Below are 25824 nucleotides of genomic sequence, written 5' to 3' on the forward strand. Positions count from 1 at the left end.
TAGCAGGAATTGCATCTTCAGAACTAAAACCAGAAAAAAGAAACAAAACTGAAAATTAATGTAAAATTTTGTTTTGTCAAAATTTCAAAAGGCAATAGACTTGTCAAGTGGGCAAATTTCTTAAGACTCAGAAATCAGAAGAGGTTTAACATGGGAGCTTGACAATACCTTCCCAGAGTATGTTTTTAGCCCTGGATTCATTACTGTAAGTTTTGTTTTCCTAACCTATCCCCTTTCCAACATAGCCAAAAGTAGCTAAACTAGAATTTTACCAATTGGCTATCTAAAAATGTGTCTCTTTTTGTTCTAGCATGTCTCCTTCCGAAAGGATTAATTCTTAACCTTCATCCTTATCTTGTTCTTAGAAGCACACTCATCACTCCCCCTCCCTTTGTAATTGAGTAATGTATAGCCAATTATGTTTGCCTCTAATCCCATTATATTTTACTTCAGCTTTACTCTTTCTTCTTTATTTTGCTATTTCCAACACTAGTCAATTTGTGAGATGAAAAGAGTCATGCAATACATAGGATATAGTGGAAATATATATAGGCTATTCAGCTATATATTGCTCCACTTCAGGGGAGGTGGGAGGTGAAGCAATTTGCTTTTAGGAATGAGGTAAGTATTTACGATTGTTTAAAGTAGCCTATTTTTAAGATCTTTTAGTTTTTCCTTCAAATGTTTCCCTCTGCTTAACAATTACCAATGAAACTTCCAGGAAGGAATTCAAGGTATAAATTATGCCCCATGAAGTTGATTTTTTTTTTTTTTTAATCTTGGACAATGGTTAGTCTAGGAGAAACATAGTTTCAGGAATTAAATCAGAGGCTAAATTATGCCTTAGAAAAGTGTTTTCAAGTTCCTATATCAACTCATTCCTAATTTCCAAGGCTTAGAAAATTTGAAAGCGGCAGGTCTAACATGGCCTAGCTTAGAAAAAAGGAATATATCTCCTTAGTTTTGGTTTAAGTATACTTTTTAGACTCTAGGTTTTTGAAACCCACTTCAGATGATTTGAACGAAATTTAATGCCATAATAGAATCTATTTTTTCCCAAATTAATGGCACATTTTTCTAACTTCTTTCTAATCTTATACATCAGGATTAAGCAAAGTTATAAAGCCCAAGCAAATATCTTTAGGCCATGGTTGTGCTGTAGATCTACTTGTGAAAATTTTACATGTATACTACTACTACTCATAACTCACTGCAGCAAAAAGTTGGCTAAGACCATCACAACTGTTCAAGTTCCTCCTCCATCCTTATCTGTTCAAGGCTTTGCTCTTTATACCCCCTCAAGAAGTTCAAAATTCCTTTAAATCCTTTCTTTTGACCTCTTCTCACACCATTTAAGGACAACCTCCCTTTTCTTTGGCCCTAGATGGATAGACAATTGGTACATTCTAGCTTGAAATTAGTGCTTTGTTTTGCTTGTGTTTGCTGTTTATTTGTTTGCTTTGCTTTTGCTTAGCTGTGCTTATTTACAGGTTGTGTTATGGGTTTTTTTTAATTAAATGCCTGAGCTTGCTTATCTCCATTTGTTAGCTATGCTTGTTGCATGGTGTCAGAAAAGACGGGCATGGACGCCGCCATCCATTATCCAGAGTTGAATTGGGAATCAGACAACCCTAGAGTAGCATGGGTCAGGTTCAAGAGCCATGCACAGCTTATGTTTGATGGTCCTCTTAGTAGAAAGTTGGAGAAAGTGCAGTGTGCATACCTGTTAATCTGGCTGGGAGAAAAAGGGCGTGACATATTCAGCACATGGACATTAGCTGATGCAGGAAAAAACAAGATCGATGTGTACCTCCAGAAATTTGGTGACTATTTCAGCCCAAAAGCAAACCTGATCTTCTCTTGGTATGTGTTCTGTAAGCGTGATCAAAAAGACAGCAAGACCATTGAACAATATGTTACCAAACTCAAGGTTCTTGTGTGTGACTGTTCCTATGCAGCTGATACCAAGGACAAAAAGGTACATGACAGACTCATATGTGGAATAAACAATCAGAGGACCAGGGAAAAACTTCTTCAGTCAGGATCAGAGCTGACATTAGCTGAAGCAATCAAAATCACCAGAACATACACTGAAACCCGGGCACGACTGAGGATAATGTCTTCTGAAGGCAGCATGAGCAATCCAGCATTCAAACAAGGAGTTGATGCAATTAAGGAAAACCTGAACTCACGTATCGAGAAAGCATCCAAATCTGATTGCTATTTCTGTGGTGGTGAATATTCAGTGAGTCATAACTGCCCTGCTAGGGAGAAAGCCTGTAGTAAATGTGGCAAACTAAATCATTTTGCTGAAGTTTGTTGCAGTGCGAAGAAAAGTGTCAATGTTATTGAATCTACACATCAGACTACAGATGGTGAACTCTTTAATTATTAAATCTGAGCAGACAATGAAGAGGATTAGCCATATGCAAGCATAAGAATTGATGGACAGATTAGTGTCCAATTCTAGATTTACATTGGGGCACAAGCCAATATAATTCCAAAGCACTTTTTCAAAAAGCTAAAATCACAGCCGAAAATGTACCCAACTAATCATGTCCTTACTAGTTTCTGTGGTCAAAAGATCACAGTAATTGGTATTTGCAGATTGAAATGTGCCTACAAGGATCGTAGTCAAAGCTTGCTTGAATTGAACTAGTCCTCAGCCTTCAGAGTAATCCAGCATATACAAGCCAACTCTTCGATGAATTTTCAGAGTTGTTTGAAGGAGTGGGCAAAATCGAAGGGACATGCAAAATAGTCCTTTGAGAAGGAGCTGAACCTTCAGTGCGGCCTGCAAGACGGATCCCCCTTGCATTACAAACGAAATTCAAGCAAGAGCTTGATTGCATAGAAAGTCTAGGCATAATTGAGAAAGCCAGCCAACCAACTGGGTTAACTCTGTAGTTATTGTGGAAAAGGCAGATGGGAGCCTTAGAGTTTGTATTGATCCCCATGACCTTAACAAGGCAATCAAGAGGCATCATCACCCAATGCCAACATTTGATGAAGCGATCCAGAAACACCAGGTGCGAAATACTTCTCGAAGCTTGATGCTCGGCATGGTTATTGGTCTTTATGTCTGGACGACGAGTCATCTGAGTTGACGACCTTCAATACTCCCTTTGGGCGATACAAATTCAAGCGAATGCCATTTGGCCTTATATCAGCTCAAGACGAATTTCAGTAACATATGGAAGAAGTTTTTGCAAGATTGGCTCGTTTTTCTGTCATAAGTGATGACATTGTCATCTCAGGCAGACCAGAAGAGGAACAGGACGTCAATCTTCGAAAGACGCTGCATTGAGTTAAAAAGAAGGGAGTGAAAATGAACAAGGAAAACTGTATCCTGAAAGAAACATTCATCCCTTATTTTGGCCACATCTTATCTGGTGAGGGCACCCACCAGGATTCAAATAAGGTCAAGGCTGTCCAAGAAATGCCTTCGCCAAAATCACGGGAACAGCTGCAGACCCTCCTTGGAATGCTCAACTACCTCTCCCAGTACATTCCAAACCTGCCAACCCAAACGAGCCGTTGAGATCATTGCTGAAGCAAAAGATGTTTGTTTGGACCCCTGACCATGGGCAGGTCGTTCAGCAACTAAAAGAGTCCATCTGCGGAAGAGTAGCTTTCTTTGATCCAGCTTGCAGTAATATTGAGCTGCAAGTAGATGTATCAAAATCGGACTTCGTGCGATACTGCTTCAGAACAACAGTGTTTTGTCATATGCGTCAAGATCACTAACAGACACTGAACAGAACTATTCCCAAATAGAAAAAGAACTGTACTTAGTCGTTTTTGGATGCCATCACTACCACCAGTATTTGAATGGTCAACACTTCAACATAGTAACTGACCACAAGCAACTTGAAACACTGTTGGACCACCCAATCATTAAGTCTTCAGCCAGGCTCCAGAGAATGCTGCTGCAGATACAGCTCTACGATTATATCCGTAAGACAACATTTTGTCTTTCATCCGCAAAATGTGTCATAGCCATCCCAACCTTTCTCTTATTACAGTCCTAAAAGTGGGATGGAACCAGATTTTTTGCATAGTTAAAAGTGTTCTTAATGTGTTCATCTATCAGTGCTCTTCGGATACGTATAGGTAAATACTTCAAAAGATGTTCCCAAGGCATATTTTAGGGCCCATTCCTGAAAGTTTTATTTATCTAGCTCAACTACTTTCCAAGATTGTTAAAAAAAAACCTCATCTAGAACTATATTCACATGAGGCCTAAAGAAAGTGTTACTGATTAATTTTAAAAACCTTTCTATGAAAGAAGTTTTTTCAAAGAAAAGTAAAGAGCTTCATTAAACCAAAGTAAAGTTAAATAATATTTCAATTGTAAAACAGCTATAAATCACTATCAATAAATAAATGAGATCTAAAACAAAACAGAAATTCCAATAAGTAACCAAGTCAAACCTAACATGAGCAGAAACTATCACAAAGAGGAGTAGAGCTAATGTCCCTTGTGCCTTCTAGAGACCGGAATATAATTTCTACTTTACCAAAAATCAATTTTATTTGGAGCTATGTGTTTTTATTTCTCATAACATAAAATATATTCCCATAATTACCATTATTACTGAAAAAAAAAATTTAATTTGTATTGACAGTTTAATATTCATTCCTGAAAGTCTCAATAATTTTTTATTTATTAAAGTTATGAAATAGAAAACGTTTAAATTTTTTTTTTTTCTGTATAGGTCAAATTATTTTCTGGTCCTTAGCCACAAGGTGAATTAGCCCTACTCCTGTTTGTGATAGTTTCTGCTTGTTTAAGTTAGACTTGGTTATTTGTCATAATTTCTGTTTGTTTTTTTGGTTGCATTTTTTTATTTGGTGTGGTTTATTGTTGCTTTATGCTTGAAATATTATTTGACTTTATTCCTACTCACATTTGTTTTTATATAACTACTTTCCCTTGAGAAACTTCTTTTGATGAAAAAAAAAATATAATTTTCTGTTCTTTTTTAATTGATGTAGTCTTCCTCATTGATTACAAAAATAATTTTTTCAATCTTTTCAGTTTTCTGAATGAGAATCCAGATTTTGGTTTGTTATTTATTGAAAAAATTTGCTACAAGGTTTAATAATAACCTAGTTGTACTGTATTGCTTCAAATGGATGGGAACGGGGAATGATATTCAAATAAATGGGTTGAAATCTGAATTATTTTTTGGGTTCTATAAGGGTGAAGAAATTTCAACCCCCATCATGTTACAATCTTGAGTATAGACAAATATTAATCAACCATCCCCCTCCACATGCTCTGAAAATTTAAACTTAATTCCCTTAACGTTTCCTGAGATGTAGCAGATACACTCTTTTGACAACCTTGAATGCCCATAGAGTATTTTGATTTAGTTCAAATTCCGATTCCATTTACCCTGTCAGTTTTAACTTAATATCGTTGGCCATTCTTAAGAAATTCCAGACATGCCCTTCCAGCAAGATTGGATGCTTATAGTATCTTTTGATTTAGTTCAATGTCCCCAGCAATAGACTCTGATGTTCCAATGTAATACCCTTAGTTTTTTCTGGGATATTGCACAGATATTCTTTTGAAAATATTGATGCTAATAGTTTCTTTTGATTTAGTTTTACATCCCCCCTGACTTTTGCTGGAAGTTTCAACCTAATGCTATATTCTGTCCCTTTGATATTGCACCTATGTCATTTTCACAACCTGGATGCCTATAAGATCTTTGCATTTAGTTTGACTGTAGTTGTAGTAATAAAAGTAGTAGTAGTATCAGTTGTTGCATTTTTTAGTTATAGTAGCAGCAGATGCAAGTAGTCAATTTTCACAGCCTGGATGTACTTAAACTCCTTGGATTTAGTTCAACCATAGTAGTAGTAGTAAAAGTAGTTGTAGTGGCAGCTGGCGCTATTGTAGTAATATTAGTAGCAGTTTCAAGTAGCTGTAGCTACAGTCACTAGTAGTTTCAGTCACTGTGTCAATTAGTCACAGTTCTAAGTGCTTATAGTCATCATCCAAAGTAGCTATAGATGTAATTAGGTATTGCAATCCCAGTTGCAAGTAGTTGCAATTACAGTTCCAAGTAGTCACAGTTGCTAATCATAACAAGCATTCATAGTTGCAAGCTTTTGTAGTTGTAAATAGTTGTAATTAGGCATAAATAGTTGTTGTAGCAGTAGTAGTAGTAGTGGTTGTAGCATATGTAGTGGTAGTAGTAGTGGGGATTACTGTAGACCTGAAAGTTTCAATTTAGTACACAAGCTATACAAGTTACCCACGTTAAAATATAAGGTGTTTTGGTTAAACAAATTTTAGAGTTAAATGAGTTTTAACCAACTATAGTGTTTTGGAAAAGTTTCTTATTCCAGTTCAATAGCCTTTGTGTTTCAGCAGTCGTTTTTAAAAAATGTGACAAAAAGTCCAATTTTATCATAAAGAGTGAGGTTTTGAGGAGGGGTTGCTCCGTTCCTCTATGGAATAATTTCTGTTTGTTTTAATTTTTAATGTTATTCTTTGCTTTCAGTTGAAAAAAGGGCTTTTTTTATTTACTTTCAGATAGTTTTTCAAATCATGCCCAGACTTAACTAGGACATGATGTGGGCTACCAGCCCAATAAACACACAACCTATTGCTGTTAACGTTTGTGTACCAATAATTGTAAATTGGTAGGCAGCTTCCCACTTTTTCAGTTTTCTGCTTGAGAATTCAAATATTGCATTGTAAGTAAAATTTTGGGTTCCATTGTAACTGAACCCCTGTGCAACTGAATCCCAAGGAACTGAACCCCTGTGCAACTGGACCCCCATGCAACTCAGCCCATTTAACTGAAGTACCGTGTAACTGAACGCCCATGCAACTGAACCCCCATACTCAGTCTTTCAGTATTCTACAAATATGAGGTAACATCATGGGGAAAAACACAAGTTAGAATCTTTACATGTTCAACTTTGTGAAATGGAACTTTTGTGAAAGCTTTAAATTTGGCCCCGGAACAGAGCAATGTTGAAACAACCAAAATACACTCAGTATATACTGCTATGACTACTACTGCTGCTACTTCTGGTGCTACTACTACAACTATTACTATTACTAAGAGGTTAAGGGTACGAAGGTGAAACGTTCAAGGAATTTTTAGGGGATGTTTAACTAAGTCAAAACATACTCTTCACATGCCGGCTATCAAAAGGGCATATCAGCAATATTCCAGGAATGGTCTAGGGTTTTAAGTTGAAACTTTCAGCCCCTGCTAAGTAGGACGTTTTAACAAACCAAAAGGCACTATGTGCATGGTACTCCTACTACTCTGACTACTTCTAACACTAAGACTACCACTACTAGTACTACTGAAGCTTAGGGTTTTTCGGTGAAATTTTAAGGGAATGCTGAGGAGCGTGTTGTACTAAATCAAAACACACTGTGTCATTGCAGGTAATTAAAAGGGCGTAAAAAAACATATCCCTGGAACAGCTTAGAGTATTAATTTTGAACTTTCTGTGCATGTTAAGGGGGATGTTGAATTAAATTGAAACACGCTATGCATATGCAAACTGTCAAAAGGGCGTATCAGCAGTATCTCCAGGCGGCTTGGAGTATTTGGTTCAAACTGTCAGGATATGTTGAGGGTTAAGTTGAACTTATAAAAAATGCGCTATGTTCATGCTACTACAAATAGCAATAGTATCACTGTTACTTATAATAGAACTACTATCAGTAATGCTAATGTTATTAATATGGAACTTTAAGGGACTCTTTAGGGGGATGTTGGGCTAGATTAGTATCACTAATACTTCTCCTAGTGCTCCTACTATTACTTCTATTTCTATGACTACTACTATTCCTAATGCTAAGGGTAGTAGTACAACTTTCAGGGAATGGTGAGGACAGTGTTGAATTGAATCAAAAGACTATGTACAAGTGGGTTATCAAAGGGGTGTATTAGTGATAGCCCAACAAGGGCTTAGGGTATTAAGCTGAAAATTTCAGGGTTACTAACATTACTACCACTTTTGCTACTTCTACTTCTATCACTACTCCTACTGTTGCTGCTATTATTGAACTAAATTGAAATATTTTAAGCATATCCATGTTGTCAAAATAAACCTGGCTGTCAAGATATCCAGGTGGATATTTTAGGAATGGAATAGGGTATAACCTCTCCCGGGGCCATAAATACAGGCGAAGGAGGAAGAATGCCCCTCAAATGTACACACAATAGGGCCCACCAGTGTGTCCACGCGTCCCATGAGTTACATACCTTCTCCCAGTAATGGGTTAAATTGCATGGTGGTGCAGAGCACCATCGCGGGAGGATCCTCTATAGGAGGATAACTGCAGCAGGGCGTAAGATCCAAATTTATGGATAAAGGCCTCTGCAAAGGACTGCCTCGACCCTTTTGGGGTATCTGCAAGACTGGGGACTTTGCGGTCTACTCTATTCCCACTTGAGCAGTAGTGCCTAGTAAACGACACAGCATTCGCACGGGATTCTGATTAATGGACAGTTCTTCGGGGCATGGTTTGTTTTGACGGGCGTTTTCGGGCTGAAAAACCTCTTCCTAGCTAATTTATTTGCTATGGGCTGCCTCCTCGTAGTAGCATAATATTCGTAGGCATGTTTATATAATGAGTCGGAGGTAATAGGCCTGAGATTGTCTGTGCAGGATTTCGACTCTTGTTGATAGAAGAGCCTCGCCAAGTGCTGAAAACCATGTTGTGACCAAGATTAGCCGGCTTAAGCACTTCGTTCTAGACTTGAGAAGATATTTGATCCCTGTCCTGCACTGGTATCCAGGATTATTGCTTTTCCTGAGGCCAAAATTATTTCAGTGATTTAAAGAACATGAAAATTGCAATTTGGAATGTTACGACGTTAAAAATTGTATCAATATTTTGTCTGGCGAATTCAGACGGTTCGAACTGGACTTATTAGGAGTTTCAGAAACTCATATCGCAGGGGTAGGAAGCTTGAAATTAGGTGCTATAGAATTTTGTTTACTCAGGCAGGGTTAATTTAAAGCTGAAATTTCGGAAGGGTAATTACCTCCCGGGAAGTTATGATGTTGGTAGACTCCAGGATGAGAGTTTGAGAGAAACTTTCCAGGAACAGTTGAATTCTAAACTTAAGACTTTAAAATTTGATAATGTGAAAGATGGTTGGAATAATTTTAGTAAAAAAATTGGTGCAGTTGCTGAAGGTGTCTTAGGGAAGAAACCTAGGACTGCAGCTAAGAATATTAGTGAAAAAGCTTTATGTTTAATAGAAAGGAAAAGGGACTTGTACAAGAATTATCTGAGTGATAAATCATATGAAAACAAAAGAAACGCTATTTTACATTGGAGAAAGCATTAAAATACGAACTAAGGAGGTGTGAAGTGGAGGCCATAGATAAATGGGTTATCAAAGGGGTGTATTAGTGATAGCCCAGCAAGAGCTTAGGGTATTAAGCTAAAACTTTCAGGGTTACTAACATTACTACCACTTTTGCTACTACTTCTTCTATCACTACTCCTACTGTTGCTGCTATTATTGAACTAAATTGAAATATTTTAAGTATATCCATGTTGTCAAAATAAATCTGGCTGTCAAGATATCCAGGTGGATATTTTAGGAATGGAATAGGGTATAACCTCTCCCGGGGCCATAAATACAGGCGAAGGAGGAAGAATGCCCCTCAAATGTACACACAATAGGGCCCACCAGTGTGTCCACGCGTCCCATGAGTTACATACCTTCTCCCAGTAATGGGTTAAATTGCATGGTGGTGCAGAGCACCATCGCAGGAGGATCCTCTATAGGAGGATAACTGCAGCAGGGCGTAAGATCCAAATTTATGGATAAAGGCCTCTGCGAAGGACTGCCTCGACCCTTTTGGGGTATCTGCAAGACTGGGGACTTTGCGGTCTACTCTATCCCCACTTGAGCAGTAGTGCTCCTCAAGAAAATTGTAGCCTAGTAAGCGACACAGAATTCGCACGGGATTCTGATTAATGGACCGTTCTTCTGGGCTTGGTTTGTTTTGACGGGCGTTTTCGGGCGGAAAAACTTAATCTTAGCTAATTTATCTGCTATAGGCTGCCTCCTCGTAGTAGCATAATATTCGTAGGCATGTTTATATAATGAGTTGGAGGTAATAGGCCTGAGATTGTCTGTGCAGGATTTCGACTCTTGTAGATAGAAGAGCCTCGCCTAGTGCTGAAAACCATGTTGTGACCAAGATTAGCCGGCTTAAGCACTTCGTTGTAGACTTGAGAAGATATGTGATCCCCGTCCCGCACTGGTATCCGGGATTATTGCTTTTCCTGAGGCCAAAATTATTTTAGTGATTTAAAGAACATGAAAATTTCAATTTGGAATGTTACGAAGTTAAAAATTGTAGCAACATTTTGACTGACGAGTTCAGACGGTTCGAACTGGACTTATTAGGAGTTTCAGAAACTCATATCGCAGGGGTAGGAAGCATGAAAGCATTGGAGAAAGCATTAAAATATGAACTAAGTAGGTGTGAAGTGGAGGCCATAGATAAAATTGCTAAGGATCTGGAAGATGCAGCTAAACGGGACAATACTAAAATCTTGTACTGGCACATTAATAAATTGAGAGGGATTAGTCAATCAGGACTTGTCCCAGTTAAAAATAGGAACGCCACAATTAGTGATAAGGAAAGAGTAAAAGAGAGCTGGCCAGAACATTTTGAGAATTTGTTAAACCGAGATAGAATTGCAGGAAAAGATATAGAGGAAAATGAAAAAGCCTGTTATACCTGGGATGTGAAGGAAGATTTGTTTTATGAGGAAGAAATAGCGGCAGTACTAAAAGGATTAAAAAATAATAAGGGTCCAGGTACTGATAGTGTGGTGCTATCAGTGCTATCAGGTTAGAAATAAGTTACTGAAGATTATGAATACGATTTTTGAAAAAGGGGAAGTACCTAACGATTTTAGGAAAACCTTAATTAACCCAATATATAAGAAAGGTGATAAGAGTGAATTTGGTAGTTATGGAGGCATTAGTCTGGTCTCTGTAGGTAGTAAATTACTTAGGAATAAGGTACTTTTTAGACTGAGAGATGCAGTAGATAAATACATTAAATAAAATGATTAGTGATATATACGAGAATAGCACTGCTGCGGTTAAGGCAGGAAATGAGGTTAGCAGCTGGTAGGAGCAATAAAGATGTTAAAAGTAGAATAGCCAAGGCTCAGGGTGTTTTATCACTGTTAAAAAAAGTTTGGAAGAATAGGAATATAAGTCTGTAAACCAAGATTAGAATATAAGAAGCTACAGTGATGACAGTAGATAGTACATATTGAATTCTGATGCCCCTATAGCAAGGAATTCTAACAGCCATATGGAATTCTGATGCCCCTCTACACCAATTCAAAGAGATTCAGAACTCCCTCACATGGCATTATACTTCTGGTCACGGCAACCTAAATGGAATTTGAGGGTCGATAAAGTGAAATCATGTCACTATTCTAGTTTTTCTAAACCAGTATTGCCTATAACATAATATATTCAAATATTTTTTGATAACTTGATTGGTGATTGGATTTGAATAAAAGGAATTCAAATATTTTGCCTATGAAATAGACTTTCGTGTTGTAGCATTTCACAGTTTGAATAACTCTTTCAAGGAGTAAAATAGATAAGGAATTCACAAATTGGACACTATGAACGATATTAATTAATGTTTTGAATAATAGGAGTGTGAATGATTCTAATTAGTGATTGGATTGTATGAAGGTGGAGAGAAAAAAAGGATTAAACTGAGGAACGATGCCACATTCTGTGTGATTTGCAAAAAAAAAGTAAAATAGATAAGGAATTCGAAAATTGGACACTATGAACGATATTAATTAATGTTTTGAATAATAGGAGTGTGAATGATTCTAATTAGTGATTGGATTGTATGAAGGTGGAGAGAAAAAAAGGATTAAACTGAGGAACGATGCCAAATTCTGTGTGATTTGCAAAAAAAAAGGGGTAATTAGTGATTGGATCATTTTTTAACATGAAATCTCTGAATAAAATATTTTTGGAGCATGTACTTGACGATGGATAAAAGGGTTAATGTGATTAGCAATTACGAGCGAGGATTCCCCCAATGGCACCTGGCAGTAGGCTACGCATATCAAATTGCTGTACTGTAGGCCGACTTGCTAGCGAAAATGGATTCTTTGGGTCATATAAGAAATGTTCATTTTGAATATCTTTCAATTTTGAAAGGAAACCCAAAAATGCTCATAATAAAGAATAAACAGTGTATGCTAGAAGGGGAAGGATCAGAGGCCCTTCGTTCCCCAATTTCTGAGTGTAGGAGAGGAGGGGGTCAATTTTGGAGGGAAAACCAAAAATACTCAGAATCTAAAATAAACGGGATCTGCTTCAAGGGGAAGGCTCAGAGGCCCTTCGTTCTCCCATTTCTGACGGCAGGGGGAGGGTCAATTTTGGAGAGAAACCCACAAATGCTCAGACTTGAAAATAAACGTGATCTACCTCAAGGGCAAGTCTCAGAGGTTCTACATTCCCCCATTCCTGAGGTCAGGGGAGGGGAGGTAAATTTTGGAGGGAAAACCAAAAATGCTCATAATCGAAAATAAACGGGATCTGTCTCAAGGGCAAGGCTCAGAGGTCCCTCCGTCCCCCATGTCTGAGGGCAGGGGGGGTCAATTTTGGAGGGTGATTTTTAAAAGTTCTTTTTGAATTTCTTTCTTTGAAATACAAGAGTTGGAATATTTCGGTAGTGTTTTGTTGTGGTTTAGCTTATCACAGTTACATTCTCTTGATTTTTCAATGTTGATTTTGGATTTTTTTAGTTGAAATGCAAGAGTTGGAATATTTCAGTAGTGTTTTGTCATTGTTTACCTTATCACAGTTACATTCTCTTGATTTTTCAAAGTTCATTTCGAATTTCTTTCGTTGAAATGCAAGAGTTGGAATATTTCAGTAGTGTTTTGTTGCGGTTTACCTTGTCACAGTTACATTCTCTTAATTTTTCAAAGTTCATTTTGAATTTCTTTACTGGAAATGCAAGAGTTGGAATATTTCAATAGTGTTTTGTCATGGTTTACCTTGTCACAGTTACATTTTCTTGATTTTTAAAAGTTCATTTTGAATTTCTTTCACTGAAATGCAAGAGTTGGAATATTTCATTAGTGTTTTGTTGTGCTTTACCTTGTCATGGTTACATTCTCTTGATATTTCAAAGTTCACTTTGGTTTTATTTCATTGAAATGCAAGAGTTGGAATATTTCAGTAGTGTTCTGTCGTGGTTTACCTTGTCACAGAATGGTTTACCATATCACAGTTACATTCTCTTGATTTTTAAAAGTTCATTTTGAATTTCTTTTGTTGAAATGCAAGAGTTGGAATATTTCAGTAGTGTTTTTTTTGCGGTTTACCTTGTCACAGTTACATTCTCTTGATTTTTAAAAGTTCATTTTGAATTTCTATCATTGAAATGCAAGAGTTGGAATATTTCGGTAATGTTTTGTCATGGTTTACCTTGTCACAGTTACACTCTCTTGATTTTCCAAAGTTCATTTTGAATTTCTTTCATTGAAATGCAAGAGTTGGAATATTCCAGTAGCGTTTTGTCGTGGTTTAGCTTGTCGGAGTTACATTCTCTTGATCTTTCAAAGTTCCCCTTGGTGTTATTTCATTGAATTGCAACAGTTGGAATATTTCAGTAGTGTTCTGTCGTGGTTTACCTTGTCATAGTTACATTCTCTTGATTTTTCAAAGTTCATTTTGGATTTCTTTAATTAAAATGCAAGAGTTGTAATATTTCAGTAGTGTTTTGTTGTGCTTTACCTTGTCACAGTTACATTCTCTTTATATTTCAAAGTTCAGTTTTGTTTTATTTCATTGAAATTCAATAGTTGAAATATTTCAGTAGTGTTCTGTCGTGGTTTACCTTGTCACAGAATGGTTTACCATGTCACAGTTATATTCTCTTGATTTTTCAAAGTTCATTTTGAATTCCTTTTGTTGAAATGCAAGAGTTGGAATATTTCAGTAGTTTTGTTGCGGTTTACCTTGTCACAGTTACATTCTCTTAATTTTTCAAAGTTCATTTTGAATTTCTATGCAAGAGTTGGAATATTTCAGTAGTGTTTTGTCGTGGTTTACCTTGTCACAGTTACATTCTCTTAATTTTTCAAAGTTCATTTTGAATTTCTGTCCTGGAAATGCAAGAGTTGGAATATTTCAATAGTGTTTTGTCATGGTTTACCTTGTCACAGTTACATTTTCTTGATTTTTCAAAGTTCATTTTGATTTCTTTCATTGAAATGCAAGAGTTGAAATATTTTAGTAGTATTTTGTTATGGTTCACCTTGTGAGAGTTACATTCTCTTGATTTTCAAAGTTAGTTTCGAATTTCTTTAATTGAAATGCGAGAGTTGGTATATTTCAGTAGTGTTTTGTCGTGGTTTACCTTGTCAGTTACATTCTCTTGATATTTCAAAGTTCACTTTGTTTTTCTTCCATTGAAATGCAAGAGTTGGAATATTTCAGTAATATTCTATCGTGGTTTACCTTGTCACATATACATTCTCTTGATTTTTTCAAAGTTCATTTCGAATTTATTTCATTGAAATGCAAGAGTTAAAATATTTCAATAGTGTTTTATCGCGGTTTACCTTGACACAGTTACATTCTCTTAATTTTTCAAAGTTCATTTTGAATTTTTTTCTATAAAATGCAAGAGTTGGAATATTTCAATAGTGTTTTGTCGTGGTTTACTTAGTGACAGTTACATTGTCTTAATTTTTCAAAGTTCATTTTGGATTTCTTTCGTTGAAATGCAAGAGTTGGAATATTTCAGTAGTGTTTTATTGCAGTTTACCTTATCACAGTTACATTTTCTTGATTTTTTCAAGTTCATTTTGGATTTCTTTCGTTGAAATGCAAGAGTTGGAATATTTCAGTAGTGTTTTATTTCAGTTTACCTTGTCACAGTTACATTCTCTTGATTTTTCAAGTTAATTTTGAATTTCTTTCATTGAAATGCAAGAGTTGGAATATTTCAGTAGTGTTTTGTCGTAGTTTACCATGTCACAGTTACATTCTCTTGATTTTTCAAAGTTCATTTTGGATTTCTTTCTATGAAATGCAAGAGTTGGAATAATTCAGTAGTGTTTTGTCATTGTTTGCCATGCCACAGTTACATTCTCTTAATGTTTAAATGTTCATTTTGTATTTATTTCATTAAAATGCAATAGTCGGGATATTGCGGCCTTGTTTTGTCATGACTTACGTAGCCACTGTTACATTTTATTGATTTTTTCAAAGTTCATTTTGAATTTCTTTAGTTGACATTCAAGAGTTGGAATATTTCAGTAGCGTTTTGTTGTGGTTTATCTTTTCATAGTTACATTCTCTTGATTTTTTCAAAGTTCATTTTGAATTTCTGTAGTTGAAATGCATGAGTTGGAATATTTCGCTAGTGTTTTGTCATGATTTACCTTGTCACAGTTACATTCTCATAATTTTTCAAAGTTCATTTTGGATTTCTTTCATTGAAATGCAAGAGTTTGATTATTTCAGTTGTGTTTTGTTGCGATTTACGTTGTCACAGTTACATTCTCTTAATTTTTCAAAGTTCATTTTGAGTTTCTATCATTGAAATGCAAGAGTTGGAATATTTCAGTAGTGTTTTTTCGTGGTTTACCTTGTCACAGTTACATTCTCTTAATTTTTCAAAGTTCATTTTGAATTTCTTTCCTGGAAATGCAAGAGTTGGAATATTTCAATAGTGTTTTGTCATGGTATACCTTGTCACAGTTACATTTTCTTGATTTTTCAAAGCTCATTTTGAATTTCTTTCATCGAAATGCGAGACTTGGAATATTTCAGTAGTGTTTTGTTATGGTTTACCTAGTCAGAGTTACATTTTTCTGATTTTTCAAAATTCATTTTGAATTTATTTAATTCAAATGCAAGAGTTGGAATATTTCAGTAGTGTTTTGTTCTGGTTTACCTTGTCACAGTTACATTCTCTTGATATTTCAAAATTCAATTTGGTTTTATTTCATTGAAATTCAAGAGTTGGAATGTTTGAGTAGTGTCCTATCATGGTTTACCTTGTCACAGATATATTCTCTTGATTTTTTCAAAGCTCATTTCGAATTTATTTCTTAGAAATGCAAGAGTTGGAACATTTCAGTAGTTTTTTTGTTCTGGTTTACATTATCACAGTTACATTCTCTTAATTTTTCAAAGTTCATTTTGAATTTCTTTCGATTAAATGCAAGAGTTGGAATATTTCAATAGTGTTTTGTCGTGGTTTACCTAGTCACAGTTACCTTCTCTTAATTTTTCAAAGTTCATTTTGGATTTCTTTCGTTGAAATGCAAGAGTTGGAATATTTCAGTAGTGTTTTATTGCAGTTGACCTTATCACAGTTACATTTTCTTGATTTTTCAAATTTCATTTTGAATTTCTTTCGTTGAAATGCAAGAGTTGGAATATTTCAGTAGTGTTTTGTCACAATTTACCTTGTCAAAGTTACATTCTCTTGATTTTTCAAAGTTCATTTTGAATTTTTTTCCTGGAAATGCAAGGGTTGGAATATTTCAGTAGTGTTTTGTCGTAGTTTACCATGTCATAGTTAAATTCTCCTGATTTTTCAAAGTTCATTATGGATTTCATTCGATGAAATGCAAGAGTTGGAATATTTCAGTAGTGTTTTGTCATGGTTTTCATTGTCAGAGTTACATTCTCTTAATTTTCAAAGTTAATTTTGAATTTCTTTCTTTGAAATGCGAGAGTTGGAATATTTCAGTAGTGTTTTGTCGTGGTTTACCTTGTCAATTCTAAATTTTATTGATTGTTCATTGCTTTCTGTTTATTTCTTGTTTTGCAATGAAAAAGTTGGACTGTTTCCATAGTGTGCTACTGTACTTTATATGGTCTTTGTTAAGTTCTATTGATTTTTCAATGTTCATTTGTAATTTATGTCGTGTAAATGCAATTGCTGAAGTATTTCAGCAGTGTTTTATAATAGTTTACAGTGTCACATTTAAATTCTCTTGATTTTTCAAAGTTCATATGAATTTCTTTCATTGAAATGCAAGAGTTGGATTATTTCAGTAGTGTTTTGTTGCGGTTTACCTTGTCACAGTTACATTCTCTTAATTTTTCAAAGTTCATTTTGAATTTCTATCATTGAAATGCAAGAGTTGGAATATTTCACTAGTGTTTTGTAGTGGTTTACCTTGTCGTAGTTACATTCTCTCAATTTTTCAAAGTTCATTTTGAATTTCTTTCCTGGAAATGCAAGAGTTGGAATATTTCAATAGTGTTTTATCATGGTTTACCTTGTCCCAGTTACATTTTCCTGATTTTTCAAAGTTCATTTTGAATTTCTTTCGTTGAAATGCAAGAGTTGGAATATTTCGGTAGTGTTTTGTTATGGTTTACCTTGTCACAGTTAAATTCTCTTGAATTTTCAAAGTTCTTTTTCAATTTCTATCATTGAAATGCAAGAGTTGGAATATTTCAGCAGTGTTTTGTCGTGGTTTACCTTGTCAAAGTTACATTCTCTTAATTTTTCAAAGTTTATTTTGAATTTGTTTCGATGAAATACAAGAGTTAGAATATTTCAATAGTGTTTTGTCGTGGTTTACCTTGTCACAGTTACATTTTCTTGATTTTTTTTCAAACTTCATTTTGAATTTCTTTCATTGAAATGCAAGAGTTGGAATGTTTCAGTTGTGTTTTGTTGTGGTTTACCATTTCAGAGTTACATTCTCTTGATTGTTCAAAGTTCATTTCTAATTTCTTTCATTGAAATGCAAGAGTTGGAATATTTCAGTAGTGTTCTGTCGTGGTTTACTGAATTATTTCAGGATTGTTTTGTTGCGGTTTACCTTGTCACAGTTACATTTTCTAAATTTTTCAAAGTTCATATTGAATTTCTATCATTGAAATGCAAGAGTTAGAATATTTCACTAGTGTTTTTTAGTAGCTTACATTATCGCAGTTACATTCTCTCAATTCTTCAAAGTTCATTTTGAATTTATTTCATGGAAATGCAAGAGTTGGAATATTTCAATAGTGTTTTATCGTGGTTTACCTTGTCACAGTTAAATTATCTTTATTTTTCAAAGTTAATTTTGAATTTCTTTAGTTGATATGCAAGAGTTGGAATATTTCGATAGTGTTTTGTTATTGTTTACCTTGTCACATTTAAATTCTCTTGAATTTTCAAAGTTCATTTTGAATTTCTATCATTGAAATGCAAGAGTTGGAATATTTCAGCAGTGTTTTATCGTGGTTTACCTTGTCACAGTTACATTCTCTTAATTTTTCAAACTCTATTTTGAATTTCTTTCGATGAAATGCAAGAGTTGGAATATTTCTATAGTGTTTTGTCGTGGTTTACCTTGTCACAGTTACATTTTTGATTTTTTTCAAAGTTCATTTTGAATTTCTTTCATTGAAATGCAAGAGTTGGAATATTTCAGTAGTGTTTTGTTGTGGTTTACCACGTCAGAGTTACATTCTCTTGATTGTTCAAAGTTCATTCTGAATTTCTCTCATTGAAATGCAAGAGTTGGAATATTTCAATAGTGCTTTGTAGTGGTTTCCCATATCACAGTTACATTTTCTTGATTTTTCAAAGTTCACTTTCGTTTTATTCTGGTTAAATGAAAGAGTTGGACTATTCCAGTAGTGTCATGTCGTGGTTTACCTTGTTAGAGTTACATTCTCTTAGTTTTTCAAATTTCATTTGTGATTTTTTTCGCTGAAATGCATGATTTGAAATATTTCAATAGTGTTTTGTCGTGGTTTACCTAGTCACAGTTACATTCTCTTGATTTTTCAAAGTTCACTTTGGTTTTATTTCGGTAAAATGCAAGAGACTTAAAATAATGTCGTGAAATCAACATACAAAGTCGACATAGCTTTGTTTCATTTTTTCAAGGTTAATTTAGACGAGGTTACGTGCGCGCACGTAACGTTGTCTAAATTAACCTTAAAAAAATGAAATAAAGCTATGTCGACTTTGCTTGTTGATTTCACGACATTATTTTAAATTATTTTCTTGAAAAACCAAGAAAATGTAACTGTGACAAGGTAAACCACGATAAAACACTATTGAAATATTCCAACTCTTGCATTTCCAGGGAAGAAATTCAAAAGGAACTTTGAAAAATTGAGAGAATGTAACTGTGATAAGGTAAACCACGACAAAACACTAGTGAAATATTCCAACTCTTGTATTTCAATAAAAGAAATCCAAAATGGACTTTGAAAAATTGGGAGAATGTAACTCTGACAAGGTAAACTTCAACAACACACTGCTGAAATAATCCAGCTCTAGCATTTTAATGAAAGAAATTCATATGAACTTTGAAAAATAAGGGGAATGTAATTATGACATGGTAAACCATGACAAAACACTACTGAAATATTTCAACTCTTGCATTTCAACTACAGAAATTCAAAATGAACTTTGAAAAATCAAGAGAATGTAACTATGACAAGGTAAACCATAACAAAACACTAATGAAATATTCCAACTCTTGCATTTCAACGAAAGAAATTAAAAAAGAACTTTGAAAAATCAAGAAAATGTAACTGTGACAAGGTAAACCACAACAAAACACTACTGATATATTCCAACTCTTGAATTTCAAAGAAAAAAATCCAAAATGAGCTTTTAAAATTATGAGAATGTAACTGTGACTAGGTAAACCATAACAAAACACTACTGAAATATTCAAACTCTTGCATTTCAACGTAGGAAATTCAAAATGAACTTTGAAAAATCAAGAAAATGTAACTTTGACAAGGTAAACCATGACAAAACACTAATGAAATATTCCAACTCTTGCATTTCCAGGAAAGAAATTCAAAATGAACTCTGAAAAATTAAGAGAATGTAACTGTGACAAGGTAAACACTACTGAAATATTCCAACTCTTGCATTTCAACGATAGAAATTCAAAATAAATTTTGAAAAATTAAGAGAATGTAACTGTGATAGGGTAAACCGCAACAGAACACTACTGAAATATTCCAACTCTTGCATTTCAACGAAAGAAATCCAAAATGAACTTTGAAAAATTAAGAGAAAGTAACTGTGACTAGGTAAACCACGACGAAACAATATTGAAATATTCCAACTCTTGCATTTCATCGAAAGAAATTCAAAATGAACCTTGAAAAATTAAGAGAATATAACTGTTATAAGTTAAACCACAACAAAAAAAAACTACTGAAATATTCCAACTCTTGCATTTCAAAGAAAGAAATTCTAAATTAACTTTGAAAAAATAAGGACAATGTATCTGTGACAAGGTAAACCAAGATAGAACACTAATGAAAAATTCCAACTCTTGCATTTCAATGAAATAAAAACAAAGTGAACTTTGAAAGATCAAGAGAATGTAACTGTGACAAGGTAAACCATAACAAAACTTTACTGAAATACTCCAACTCTTGCATTTCGATGAAAGAAATTCAAAATGAACTTTGAAAAATCAAGAAAATGTAACTGTGACAAGGTAAACCATGACAAAACACTATTGAAATATTCCAACTCTTGCATTTCCATGAAAGAAATTAAAAATAAACTTTAAAAAATTAAGAGAATGTAACTGTGACAAGGTAAACCACGAAAAAACACTACTGAAATATTCCAACTCTTGCATTTCAATGATAGAAATTCAAAATGAACTTTGAAAAATTAAGAGAATGTAACTGTGACAACGTAAATCGCAACAAAACACTACTGAAATAATCCAACTCTTGCATTTCAATGAAAGAAATCCAAATGAACTTTGAAAAATTATGGGAATGTAACGGTTACAATGTAAATCACGACAAAACGCTAGCTAAATATTCCAACTCATGCATTTCAACGAAATAAATTCAAGATAAACTTTGAAAAAATCAAGAGAATGTAACTATGAAAAGATAAACCACAACAAAACACTAGCAAAATATTCCAACTCTTGAATTTCAACGAAAGAAATTCAAAATGAACTTTGAAAAATTAAGAAAATGTAACTGTGAAAAGTTAAACCACAACAAAACACTATTGAAATATTCAAACTCTTGCATTTCAACGAAAGAAATAAAAAATGAACTTTGAAAAATTAAGAGAATGTAAATGTGAGAAGGTAAACCACGACAAAACACTACTGAAATATTTTAACTCTTGCATTTCATCGAAAAAAATCCATAATGAACTTATAAAAATCAAGAGAATGTAACTGTAACATGGTAAACTACGACAAAACACTACTGAAAAATTCCAACTCTCGCATTCCAATTAAAGAAATTACAATTTAACTTGAAAAATCAAGAAAATGTAACTGTGACATTGTAAAACATGACAAAAAACTATTGAAATAGTCAAAATCTAGCGTTTCATCGAAAAAAATTAAAAATGAACTTTGAAAAATCAAGGGAATGTATTGGTGATAAGGTAAACTGCAATAAAACACTATTTAAATATTCCCAACTCTTGCATTTCAAAGAAATAAATCCAGAATGAACTTTGAAATATTAGGACAATGTAACTGTCACTAAGTAAACAACAACAAAACAATATTGAAATATTCCAACTCGTGCTTTTGCTCGAAAGAAATCAAAAATTAACTTTGAAAATTAAGATAATGTAACTGTGATAAGGTAAACAACAATAAAACACTACTGAAATATTCCAACTCTTGCATTTCAATGAAAGAAATTCGAAATGAACTTTGAAAAAATCAAGAGAATGTATCTGTGACAAGGTAAACCACGACAGAACACTACTTAAATATTCCAAATCTTGCATTTAAATGAAATAAAACCAAAGTGAACTTTGAAAAATCAAGAGAATTTAACTGTGACAAGGTAAACCACGACAGAACACTACTGAAATATTCCAACTCTTGCATTTCAATGAAAGAAATTCGAAATGAACTTTGAAAATCAAGAGAATGTAACTCTGACAAGGTAAACCATAACAAAACACTACTTAAATATTCCAACTCTTGCATTTCAATGAAAGAAATTCAAAATGAACTTTGAAAAATCAAGAAAATGTAACTTTGACAAGGTAAACCATGACAAAACACTAATGAAATATTCCAACTCTTGTATTTCCAGGAAAGAAATTCAAAATGAACTCTGAAAAATTAAGAGAATGTAACTGTGACAAGGTAAACCACGACAAAACACTACTGAAATATTCCAACTCTTACATTTCAAGGAAAGAAATACAAAATGAACATTGAAAAATAAAGATAATGTAACTGTGACAAGGTAAACCGCAACAAAACACTACTGAAATATTCCAACTCTTTCATTTCAACCAATGAAATTCAAAATGAACTTTGAAAAATCAAGAGAATGTAACTGTGACATGGTAAACCATTCTCTGACAAGGTAAACCACGACAGAACACTACTGAAATATTCCAACTCTTGCATTTCAATGAAATAAAACCAAAGTGAACTTTGAAAGATCAAGAGAATGTAACAGTGACAAGGTAAAGCACAACAAAACACTACTGAAATATTCCAACTCTTGCATTTCAATGAAAGAAATTCGAAATAAACTTTGAAAAATCAAGAGAATGCATCCGTGACATAGCAAACTACGATAAAACACTACTGAAATATTCCATCTCTTGCATTTCAATGAAATAAAACCATATTGAACTTTGAAGTATGAAGAGAATTTGACTTCGACACGCTAAATCACGAGGAAACGCTTCTGAAATATTCTCACTCTTGCATTTCAATTACAAAAATTCGAAATGAACTTTGGAAAATCAAGAGAATGTAACTGTGACAAGGTAAACCACGACAAAACACTACCAAAATATTCCAACTCTTGCATTTCAATTATATAAATTAAAAATGAACTTTGATAAATAAGGAGAATGTAACTGTGACAAGGTAAACCGCAAAAAAAAACACTACTGAAATATTCCAACTCTTGCATTTCAACGAAAGAAATTCAAAATGAACTTTTAAAAATCAAGAGAATGTAACTGTGATATGGTAAACCATTCTGTGACGAGGTAAACCACGACAGAACACTACTGAAATATTCCAACTCTTGCATTTCAATGAAATAAAACCAAAGTGAACTTTGAAAGATCAAGAGAATGTAACCGTGACAAGGTAAAGCACAACAAAACACTACTGAAATATTCCAACTCTTGCATCTCAATGAAAGAAATTCGAAATGAACTTTTGAAAAATCAAGAGAATGTATCTGTGACAAGGTAAACCACGACAGAACACTACTGAAATATTCCAACTCTTGCATTTCAATGAAATAAAACCAAAGTGAACTTAGAAAGATCGAGAGAATGTAACAGTGAAAAGCTAAACCATGACAAAACACTACTGAAATATTCCAACTCTTGCATTTCAATGAAAGAAATTCGAAATGAACTTTGAAAAATCAAGAGAATGTAACTGTGATAAGGTAAACCATGACAAAACGCTACCGAAATATTCCAACTCTTGCATTTCAACGAAAAAAATTCAAAATGAACTTTGAAAAATCAAGAAAATGTAACTGTGACAAGCTAAACCACAACAAAATGCTTCTGAAATATTCCAACTCTTGCATTTCAATTAAAGAAATTCAAAATTGACTTTGAAAAATTACCCTCCAAAATTGACCCCCCCCCCTGCCCGCAGAAATTGGGGAAAGGGGGGCCTCTGAGCCTTGCCCTTGAGAAAGATCCCGTTTATTTTCGCTTCTGATTATTTTTGGTTTTCCCTCCAAAATTGACTCCCCCTCCCCTGCCCTCTGAAATGGGGGAACGAAGGTCCTCTGAGCCTTTCCCTTTAGTCAGTTCCAGTTTTTTTTCGATTCGGAGTTTTTTTTTGTTCCCCATCAAAATTGACCCCCCCCTCTCCTGCCCTCAGAAAATACGGGAGACATGGCCGATGGGCCGTCCCCTTGCGGCAGAGCCCGTTTATTTTCGATTCTGAGTATTTTTGGTTTTCCCTCCAAAATTGACCCGCCCCCTGCCGTCAGAAATGGGAGAACGAAGGGCCTCTGAGCCTTCCCCTTCAGGCAGATCCCGTTTATTTTTGATTCTGAGTATTTTTGGTTTTCCCTCCAAAATTGAAAGATATTCAAAATGAACAATTCCTATACGACCCATAGAATCCATTTTCGCTAGCAAGTCGGCCTACAGTACATCAATTTGATATGCGTAGCCTACTGCCAGGAGCCAGTGGGGGAATCCTCGCTCGTAATTGCTAATCACCTTAACCCTTTTATCCATCGTCAAGTACATGCTCCAAAAATATTTTATTCAGAGATTTCATGTTAAAAAATGATCCAATCACTAATTACCCCTTTTTTTTGTTGCAAATCACACAGAATGTGGCATCGTTCTTCAGTTTAATCCTTTTTTTCTCTCCACCTTCATACAATCCAATCACTAATTAGAATCATTCACACTCCTATTATTCAAAATATTAATTAATATTGTTCATAGTGTACAATTTGCGAATTCCTTATCTATTTTACTTTTTTTTTGCAAATCACACAGAATGTGGCATCGTTCCTCAGTTTAATCATTTTTTTCTCTCCACCTTCATACAATCCAATCACTAATTAGAATCATTCACACTCCTATTATTCAAAACATTAATTAATATCGTTCATAGTGTCCAATTTGCGAATTCCTTATCTATTTTACTCCTTGAAAGAGTTATTCAAACTGTGAAATGCTATAACACGACAGTATTTCATAGGCAAAATATTTGAATTCCTTTTATTCAAATCCAATCACCAATCAAGTTATCAAAAAATATTTGAATATATTATGTTATAGGCAATACTGGTTTAGAAAAACTAGAATAGTGACATAATTTCACTTTATCGACCCTCAAATTCCATTTAGGTTGCCGTGACCAGAAGTGTAATGCCATGTGAGGGAGTTCTGAATCTCTTTGAATAGGGGAAGAGGGGCATCAGAATTCCATATGGCTGTTAGAATTCCTTGCTATAGGGGCATCAGAATTCAATATGTACTATCTACTGATGACAGTGGTCAAATATGGCTCTGAAGCATGGGCGCTCCGAAAAGTGGATGAATATTTGCTAGATGTTTTCCAGAGAAATTTCTTACTGATTGTTCTTGGTACCCGGCTGACCGATCGTATTTCTAACTGTAGGCTGTACGGAAAATGTGGTTCAATACAGCTTTCTAGGGCTATAATGAGAGAACGGTTGAGATGGCTAGAGCACGTTGTGCGGATGAAGGATGACAGATTGCCAAAGATTGTCCTTTTAGGCCAACCGTCTAGGGCTAAACGGAAAGCAGGTCGTCCTCGTCTGGGGTGGGAGGACGCCATAAAGAAAGATTTAAGGGAAATGGGAACTTTCTGGGAGGATTTAAAGAGGGAGGCGTTGAATAGATTGAGATGGAGGAGGAGCGTGCGTAGCTGTATTGACCTCAGGTGGCTTGGTGCTGCTGTAAGTTGTAAGTAGTAGTAGTATTAGTAGTAATAGGATGTAAAGTAGCAAATTTCAGGGAAGATCTATGCTGCTTTATAACTGATCAAAAAGGCGCTATGTGCATGCCGGTTGTCAATAAGACGTCTCTGTAGTATCTCAAGAACAACTGAGAATGTTAAGTTGAAACTTTCAAGGCTACTACTATAATACTTCTGCTCTAACTATTGAACTAAGTTTAAGTGTGAGTGTTTTTGCATCCAGGTTGCCAAGGTAGCATAAATACAATGTCTTAGGAACCGAATAGACTATTAGGTTTTATTTTCATGGGAAAGGTGAGGAAGTGTAACGCTAAATCAAAATATACCATATGTATCCAAATCAAGGAGGCTCA

The 25824-nt window shown here is 34.5% G+C and overlaps 2 protein-coding genes across 3 annotated transcripts in view; both read left to right on the plus strand.

Annotated features, from left to right (window-relative positions):
* The window catches only part of LOC148955303 (uncharacterized), a 63777-nt gene that overhangs the window by 20356 nt on the left and 17597 nt on the right, over positions 1-25824 (plus strand). The window lies entirely within an intron of this gene.
* LOC148955304 (uncharacterized) lies at positions 1562-2395 on the plus strand. Its single transcript, XM_089106944.1, has one exon. It carries the CDS (start codon positions 1562-1564, stop codon positions 2393-2395), a length of 834 nt encoding a protein of 277 aa, XP_088963070.1.

This window comes from Artemia sp. Qi Xiang Cuo, chromosome 2, assembly GCF_049724085.1.
Source record: "Artemia sp. Qi Xiang Cuo chromosome 2, ASM4972408v1, whole genome shotgun sequence".
Classification (NCBI taxonomy): Eukaryota; Metazoa; Arthropoda; class Branchiopoda; order Anostraca; family Artemiidae; genus Artemia; species Artemia sp. Qi Xiang Cuo.